At 20.2% G+C, this 9,569-nt stretch overlaps 1 protein-coding gene across 1 annotated transcript; it reads left to right on the plus strand.

Annotated features, from left to right (window-relative positions):
• Positions 1–1,760: 1,760 nt before the first annotated feature.
• Positions 1,761–9,569, plus strand: LOC122510619 (caspase Dronc). Its single transcript, XM_043625390.1, has 7 exons — positions 1,761–1,906; positions 4,700–4,916; positions 5,600–5,838; positions 6,135–6,411; positions 6,504–6,760; positions 8,837–9,131; positions 9,382–9,569. The coding sequence occupies exons 2-7, from the start codon at positions 4,779–4,781 to the stop codon at positions 9,502–9,504; spliced, it is 1,329 nt and encodes a 442-aa protein (XP_043481325.1). The 5' UTR covers positions 1,761–1,906; positions 4,700–4,778; the 3' UTR covers positions 9,505–9,569.

Raw genomic sequence — 9,569 nt, forward strand, 5'->3', positions numbered from 1 at the left:
TTTATGAGATTTTTCTATATGAGATATTTATGATTCTTATTCTTATTTATCTTTCTACAAGATTTAAGAAATTGAATAATTTTAATGTAAAAGCTTTTTGAAATTTTATACTATTCCTAAAAAGTACAACTATAATTCTTTCAAAATTAAATTAAAAAAAATAAAAAATAAATAATTATACTTTCTTTAATTTTTATTTTTCTAAAGAATTTTATTAAAATTTTTGAAAAGAATTGATTTATTATTTTTTTGAGATGCCAAATTTTTTAGAGTGATAAAATTTTTTCAGGAATTTAATAAAAATTGCAATAAAAATAATTGAAACCCAGCGAAGAATTTTATTATTTGTGAAAATAATTGAATTGCTCTGGAAAATTTTATTATTTGTGAAAATAACTGAAATATTTCGAGGATTTTAATAAAAATTAACATAAAAGTTATTAAATTCTTATAAACAAATTTTATCAAAAATTTTGAAAATAATTACATAATTTTTTTCATAAAATTTTATTAAAATTCTTTAAATAATTGTCTTTAGAATTTTTTTTCCTAAAATTATATTTTAAATAACTGAATTCTAGTGAATATATTATTATTTACGAAAATAATTGAATTTTTGCTAAAAATTTGTTATTAAATTTTTTTAAACAATTTTAAACAATTTTTAAACAATAATTTAATTTTAGCGAAGAATTTCATTATTTGTGAAGATAATTTAATTCTTGCAAAGAATTCTATTATTTGTGAAAATAATTTATTTCTTGCAAATAACTTTATTATATTATTTATTTAAAAAATTGTATTGCTGTGGAAAATTTTATTATAATTTTTAAAAATAATTGAATTCCTGCGTAGAATTTTATTATTTTTGAAAATAAGTTGAAATCTTGTGATCAATTTGATTATTTTTGAAAATAATTGATTTTTTCGAAGAATTTAAAAAAAAATTTTAAGAATAATAACATTTATTGAGAGATTTATTAAAAATTGCAATAAAAATAATTGAAACCCAGCGAAAAATTGTATTATTTGTGAAAATAATTAAATTCTCGAGAAGAATTTAAAATTTTTGAAAATAATTGAGTTTTTTTTAAGCATTTTTAAAAAAATTTTTGTAAATAATTGAATACTTTCGAGTAATAAGAATAATTGTATAAAAAAATTAATATTAACAATAAAATCAATAACATCTGTAATTATTATTTAGAACTAATTATTAATATTATTAGCATTAATAAAAAAAGGTGAAAATAACGAAAGAAAAAATAATGTAATAAACTTTAATAATAAAAAAGCAATTGAAAGAAAATTTTGAAATTGGAAAATTCCCTATTTTCCTCTATAATGTAATGAAATATATCTATATTTTTGCTATATACATGTGTAAAAATGTATTTACAATGAAACAAGAGTGAAGATTTCTAGTGTTATTATTTCCCGCCTTAATGATTGCGCATGACTCATTTATAAACCACCTTAAAATTAAGGCCGTACCTTCATAGCGCGATGTTTAAAAGTATTCTAATAAAATTTTTCCACTTAACAAATAAATATCATTTATTCAATAATAAATAAAATAATTAATAATCTAAAACCTAAACAATGATAATCTTTATTATAATTAAAAATTCTTTGTTCTCTACTCAAGGTTTATTCTTCTTTATTTTATCGAGGGATAATCATTGAAATTCGATATGACAACGTTGGAATGTTACATTCCATTTTGATAATGGCAACACTGTCAGTTGAGTCACCCCCATTCCTTCCATGCACTCGCTTTCAACTTTTGTCTGTAAATGACCCTGTAAGTGACCAGGCAATAACCTTTTAGTGGTGCTAATACCTGTCAAAACCTGTTGATTTTTTGCAAGAACCATCAAAATTCCATCAATAATCAATATTCTTTGTAAGTGTTATTCATAAATTTTCATTGTTAATAATTATTTTAAAAAAACAGGACAATGAACTCAGTTTCTTGTGTACAATTGTTGACTATATACATTTGTCAAGTGCAACATGTGTTTTATTAGCGTAAATTTTTGTTTATTTAAACTTTTTTTTGCTTCTTTTTGGTGAAAATTTGCATTTTTATTATAATTTTTCCTTTTTTTGTATTTTTGCTACTTTTGCAATACTTTAAGACGCTTGTTTATTACTTTTTTTTTACTAACTGTTTAGTGAATAATTGTTACTTGATAAACTTTTATGATTCTTTTTGTTTATGGCAAAATTTTCGATTTCTAAAATCAAAATTATTAATAGAGTGGAATTATTAGTGAAGGAAAAAAATTCTACGAAATAGTAAATTAAACTTTATGGAGTAATTTTTGGAGTAAATTTAGAATTTTTTTATGCAAATTTGAGATAAAAAGTTATAATAATTTTATATTTGTGAGTAAAGATAGGAATTGTTAATTATTATTTATTTCTGTTAACTAAAAATGTTTGTGGAAAAAAATTGACTAAAGGGTACGATTTTATTTCTTCTACAATGTGGGAAATGATATTGAATTGTAAATTTTTTGGGGGTAAAAATCACCACCGTAGTTTCTATTATTAGTCTTCTTCAAATTCCCTTTCAACCTTGTTACGATTTAAAGACAGGAGTAGATTTTATTCAATCCCTTCTTCTAAATAACAGCCATGGACATAGATTTTAAATTACGAATTTTTTTTTTTAATACTTTTAACAATAATTTTAATAATTTTAATAATTTTTTTTTCATAACATTTACTAAATTTTTTATTTAATCGAAAAAGTTTGCAAAAACTAATTTTCTAATTATTTTTCAAGAGGATACTTTATATTTTGACAGAAAAATTCCTTCATCTCTTCGCGAGATTAAAAAATCTTAAGATATAATAAAAACCCCACCTTCTATTTCCTTTAGAGTATGCTTATGGACAAATTTCTAAATTGGATGATGCAATCACATATTTGCATCTTTTTAAAATTTGTTTTGAACAAATTAAAAAAGAAATTTCTGAGTTTTTTTAGAAAAAGAAATTATTTTGCTCGATCTGTTTTTTCGAGAATAGATGCAAAGGAAGAAAATTATTTCTATTAAATATAATAGATTTCGGAGTAAAAAGAAAATACATAGGACTTATTTTAAGACAGACGGGAGGTCTTAAATTAAGATCAGTGATTTTTAATTCGAAGCAATTATTTTTGTATTTGAAAAAAATTGAATTTACTTTATTACTAATATGAGATTGTTATTAATTTGAATAAAAATTTAATTTATTTAAATAAAGTTTGCTTTATAGAAATATTCGATATACTTATCTTAAAGTAAGATTAATTTTCAATTAAAATGAATATAAACAGAACTGAAAAAAAACTTATTTCATTTATATTTTATAAAAATTTCAATTAATTTACAAATAAATATTGATAATATAAAATAAATATTTTTATAAAATGTTTTTTCATTAGTCTAACTTTATTTTTTCTTACTCAATTATTTTTTTATATTAACAATATTATTTAAATTCATGTTTATTTTATTTTTATTTATAATTTATTTTTTACAAATAAATATTTAACAATATCAAATAATTATTTGTATCAAGACATTAAATTGTTGATTTATTAAAATGTTCAGTAAAAATAATTAAAACCCCGCGAAGAATTTTATTATTTCTGAAAATAATTGAATTCTTGCAATTACTTTTATTATATAATTGTTTTTAAATAATTATATTTTTGTGGAAAATTTTATTATTATTTATAAAAATAATTGAATTCCTGCGTAGAATTTTATTATTTGCCAAAATAATTGAATTCTTGCATTAGAATTTTATTATGTTTTGAAATAATTGAATTCTTGTGATAAAGATTATTTATAAAATTAATTAATTTTTTTCGGAGAATTTTAACAATATTTTTAAGAATAATATCATTTTTCGAGGAATTTAATAAAAATTTCAATAAAAATAATTGTAATCCAGCAAAGAATTATTTTTAAATTAAAATTTTTGAAAATAATTGAGTTTTTTTAAACATTTTTTTTTATAATTTGTGAAAATAGTTTAATTCTTGTAAATAATTTTATTACCTATATAATTGTTTTTAAATAATTGTATTTTTGTAGAAAATTTTATTATTTATAAAAATAATTGAATTCCTGCGTAGAATTTGTCAAAATAATTGAATTCTCGAGAAGAATTTTATTAAATTTTAAAAAAATTTTTATTATTTGTGAAAATAATTGTATTCTTGCGAAGAATTTTATTGTTTGCGAAAATAATTGAATTCATGCAACTAATTTCATTTTGTTTTCAAATAATTGAATTCTTGTGATAAATATTATTATTTATGAAAATAATTTAATTTTTTCGAGGCTAAACAAATACCCAAATACCTAGTTGCAAAAATAATTGAGTTTTTTCGAAGCATTTATTATAAAATGTTTTGAAAAATAATTGAATAATAAAAAATGTCAAAATTAGAATATATTAAATACTTTTTTTAATGGAAAAAATTAAAATTGAATTCTAGATTTAGTTTTAAAATTAAAGTTGGGATAAAATCTTATTTTAAGACCAAATTAACGAGGTAAATATTTATTTTAAGTGCAAAATTAATTTTGAGCTGTTAATGCCCAAATTAATTTCCTAAATTAATATTTTTTCGCACTATATCTAATGCTAATAAAAGGAAATTTTTTCACTAAATGACATTTTTTTGATACAGATTTTTTACACAATAACAACAACAATAGATCAGATCTGATCTCTATCAGAAATTCTACAGTCAATAATTTACAACAATAATGAACCAGAAGGATCGTCAAAGAATTGATTTATCCTGCGAGAAAATCGCACGTGAGGTGGACATGAACATCTTATTGTTCAAATTACTAGAGAACAGAATATTTAATTTCGACGATTGTAACATCTCCGCCTGGAAAGTATGCTTTTTTTATTTATTACTTAAAAAAACTGTCTATTTTTATTTAAATTTTTTTTCGAATTTCATTTTGATTAATAACCGACATGAATTAAAAAAAAATTATACGAAAGTTGGACATTTTTTCAACTTCTGTTATAAAATAAAAAAACAATATTACTATTTTTATCAAAATATTCAATTAAGTTAAATATTAATAATTAATATTCAATTTAAATTAAATATTGTCAATTAATATTCAGTTTAAATTAAATATTGATTACTAATATTTAATTTAAATTAAATATTAGTAATTAATATTCTAAGTAATTAGGCATAAAGTATTAAAAAAAAATAATTGTCGATGGTCGTAGTTGTTAAGGCACGTGAATTAGTGAATTGAACTTAGGGTCGTTGGTTCGATCCCCAAAGCTTTTAGAGATCATAAAAAAATCAAAAAATAAGAATTAATAATTTATTCATTCATTTATTTATCCAAATATATATTAACATTTATATACATATAAATTTATAATAAATAAATAGAATGTTAATTTATTGAGTTAAAAAAATAAAATATTAAAATTCCAAAATAATTATTATTTAAATTGAAATATTAAATTTTGAATAGAAATTCCGCTTGGAACTTTCCAAGAATAAGATATTGAATAAGAAATTAAAAATAAACTATTTTCTTTTTTGCAGGAAAATTTAAACAATAATGAAACAAAGAAACATATAGTTTTATGCATCAAAACACGAGGACCGTATGCTTTCAAAAATTTTCTAACAAGTTTGGAACAATGCGGTTATAACGATTTGGCAACAAATTTAAGCCAATTGGATATCGATTCAAACATTCCAACACAGGAGAGAATTGATTTTGAGGAAAATGCCACATCTTCAATAATTGATACTCCTTACGAAGAAAATTCAAATGACTAGTTAGTTTTTTTTTTTAAATAAGAACGTTGAAAATTAATAATGAATAATTAATAATTTTATTAAACATTAATCTTGATAAATAATTATTTACTTATATTTGAACTACTCGAGTGTTAATGTTCTTTTTAATTTTTTTAATATTTGAATTTTTTGTCTCTGTAAATTCAATGAATTTTATTAATTTAATTTATTTAATTACAATGAATTTAATTAACATATTAATCAATAAATTTATATATTAACTTAATTTTTAATTTAAATATAATAAGAGAAGTATTAAAATTTCTTTTTTCAGTGACTCACCCAATAGTTTCATATATCAGGAAGAACCATTGCAAATTGTCCTGAAAAAATCAAAATCATTTCTAGATGTACCAATGGCAGGAAAAAAGGATTTGGAGAAATACATAATGCGAAGTAAACCACGCGGATTAGTTTTGATTGTTTGCATCATCGAATATAGAATTTTAGAATCTAGAGAAAGTGCAAAATACGATAAAGTTAATTTGAAAAAACTTTTTGAAGAAATGGGCTTTGATGTCACTGTCACTCCGGAGTATTTGGAAAGAAAAGTAAGGAAGTTGAAAAAACAATTTTATTTTCAAACAAAAATTAAAAAATTCTTTTGTATATATGAAATTATTAATATTTATTTTTTTTTAAGGATTTGAGAAAAATTATTCAAAATTTCGCGAAAAGAAAGGAATTTTTAAATGTTGACTCCTGTTTTGTAATATTTTCTTGTCACGGAATTGAGGCTGGAAAACGTTGGGATGCAGAAGTGCAAACAAGTGAATGGTCTGAACACTCACAAGTACAGAAAGAAAAACTCTATTGTTCAGAAATTATTGAATATTTTAGTTCGACGAATTGCCCATCGTTGAAAGGAAAACCAAAAGTTTTCATGTTCCAAATGTGCAGGTAAGAGATTTTTTTTTTTATTCTTACATACTCATCTCCCGAAAAATTATTAGATATAATTGATTTTTTCTAAGACTTATTTTGAAAAAAGGAATTTGCTTTTTAGAAAAAAAAATTTAATATTTTTTATTGAAAATATTTTCAGTATAAACTTCAATTATTGAACATTTTCAAATTCAGATTATTTAAAATAATTCATTTAATATATTCAATTATTTTCTGAAATTTTAATAAAATTCTTCTGAGGAATTCAATTATTTTCATTACAATTTTAATAAAATTTCTCGAAAGAATTCAACTATTTTTAAAAATTGGAATAAAATTGATCGAAGGAATTAAATTATTCTCAAAAGTTTTAACAACATTATTTATAAGAATCTAGCACCTCAATTATTTTCATAAATAATAAATTATTTCGTGTGGATTCAATTATTTTAAGTATAATTTTTTAATAAAATTTCTCCAAAGAATTAAACTTTTTTTTAAATTGCAATAAGATTCTGAAAAATATTACATGATTTTTTAAAGAATTTTCATAAAATTCAATAAACAAATTTGTAAATACAATAAAATGGTTAAATAGAATTTTATATTCGGCCAATAATTTTAATAAAATTGTTAATTACAAGTATGAACAAAATCGATTATTTAAAAAAAAAATTAAAGAAATTCTTCGAAAGAATTCAATTATTTGCAATATTTTAATAAAATTTCTTGAACTAATTCAATTATTTTAATAAATTGTACTAAAAATCTAAGAAGAATTTAATTATTTTGTAAAAGTTTTAATAAAATTCAATAATCAAATGTTTAATTACCTACAATTATTAACAAACACGATTATTTTTAAAATTTGAAAAATTTCTTCATAAAATTTAATTATTTTCAAAATTTTTAATTAAAATTATTAAAAAAATCTCCATTATTTTTAAGAAATTCGAAGAAATTCTTTAAGACAATAAAATTATTTTCAAAAATTTTAATATAATTATTCGCAAGAATACAATTATTTCCAATATGAAATTCTTCACGAGAATTAAATTATTTTTGAAGACAATCATTTCTCGAACAAATTCAATTATTTTCAAAAATGTTGATAAAATTCTTCGCAAGAAACAAATGATTTTCAATACATTAATTTGAAAATTCAAAACATTTATAGAAAGAAAAATTATTTTAAAAAATTAAGAAAGCAAAAAAGCAGTTTTTATTAATACTTTTGAAAATAATTAAATTCTTTCGAGAAATTTAATTAAAATTATTGTACTGAAAGTAAATTAATTCTTAAATAATGAATTGTATAAAAAAGTTTTGATTTTGTATTCTTTTAAAGAAATTTATTGAAATTTAAAAAAATAATTCAATTCTTATAAAAAGTTTTTCTTAAAATTTTGTTGAATAAATTAACAGAAATTTTAACATAATTCAATTATTTTAAAAAATAATAATATTCTTCGGAAGAATTCAATTATTTTCATAAATATAATAAAAGCTTTTGCAAAAATTCAATTATTTTTATTACAATTCTAAAAAAAACATCGTGAAAGAATTCAACTATTGTCAAAACCTTTAAAAGTTAATAAAAAGAAAATTTCTTGAATGAATTAAATTATTTTAGAAAATTGTAATAAAATTCTTGAGAAAAATTGAATTATTTTCTAAAATTTTTAATAAAATTCAATAATTAAATGTATAATTTCAATACAATTGCTTTCAAAAATTGTTCAATTAAAATTATTTAAGAAACTCCATTATTTTAGAAGGATTCAAAAAATTCTTCCAAAGAATTTATTTAGGATTTTTTAAATATTTTAATAAAATTTTTCTTGAGAATTCAATTATTTTCAATTTTTTTTGATAAAATTCTCTGCAAAAATTCAATGATTTTCAATAGACATTAATTTTAAAATTGAATATATTTAAAGAGAAAAATAATTAAAAAATTTTGAAACAAAAAGACAAGCAATAAACTAATTTTAAACTGCGAACAAATTAACAGAACACAAAGATTATTAATATAGTTTTATTTTATTATTTTTAATTAAAAAAATAATTTTTTTTATCTTATTTTAACAGGGGAGACAAACACCAATTTTCGGTACCTTTTTCTAAATTCGCCACTGATGGAAAACCAATATATCAAAGTGAAGAAGGCAATGACGATTCAATTAGAGGTGTAGAAGGCAATGATAATACTAATGAAAGTGACATATTGCACAGAAATTATGAGGATACATTAATTGTTCACTCTACAGTTCCTGGACATTACTCATATAGAGACACATGTACCGGTGCTTGGTTCATTCAAATACTATGCAAAGTTTTCATGAGAGAGGCGTACCACAAACATTTGAAGGATCTCATAGACAGAGTGAGTTTTAATATTGGTTTTCCTTTTTTTTCTTTATATTTGGAAAACTTCTTTTTCTTTAAAAAATACTTCTTCTTTTTCTTCCTTTTTTTGTGTTTAACATTTTTTTTTCTTTTACTCAATTTTTAAATATTCTCTTCTATATTTTGATTTTCTCTTGTCAAGATAATAAAAATATTAATGAATAGAAAAAATTAGAAAAATGAAAAAAAAATTAAATCGATAATTTTTTTTACTTTTTATTGAATAGGTTGACCAAGAAGTGAAACGTTTAAGAACTGAACATAAAATGTGTCAAACAATTATCACTACCAGTATGGGTTTCTACAAGTTATGTTACTTAAATCCTGGATACTTTGGGGATAATAAATAAATCAGTGAATTTCTCTTATTTACCAAAGAGAGCAACAAAAAAACAGTGTTGTGAATAAATTTCAA

The sequence above is a fragment of the Leptopilina heterotoma genome, unplaced genomic scaffold (genome assembly GCF_015476425.1).
Source record: "Leptopilina heterotoma isolate Lh14 unplaced genomic scaffold, ASM1547642v1 Lhet_71, whole genome shotgun sequence".
In the NCBI taxonomy this organism is placed as follows: Eukaryota; Metazoa; Arthropoda; class Insecta; order Hymenoptera; family Figitidae; genus Leptopilina; species Leptopilina heterotoma.

Excerpts from the sequence above, each read along its gene's own strand:
- LOC122510619 (XM_043625390.1), top strand. The coding sequence starts at position 4,779 with ATGAACCAGAAGGATCGTCAAAGAATTGATTTATCCTGCGAGAAAATC. Across the intron at positions 6,412-6,503 it reads CGGAGTATTTGGAAAGAAAA|GATTTGAGAAAAATTATTCA; the intron begins GTAAGGAAGTTG and ends TTTTTTTTTAAG. Across the intron at positions 9,132-9,381 it reads TGAAGGATCTCATAGACAGA|GTTGACCAAGAAGTGAAACG; the intron begins GTGAGTTTTAAT and ends TTTATTGAATAG.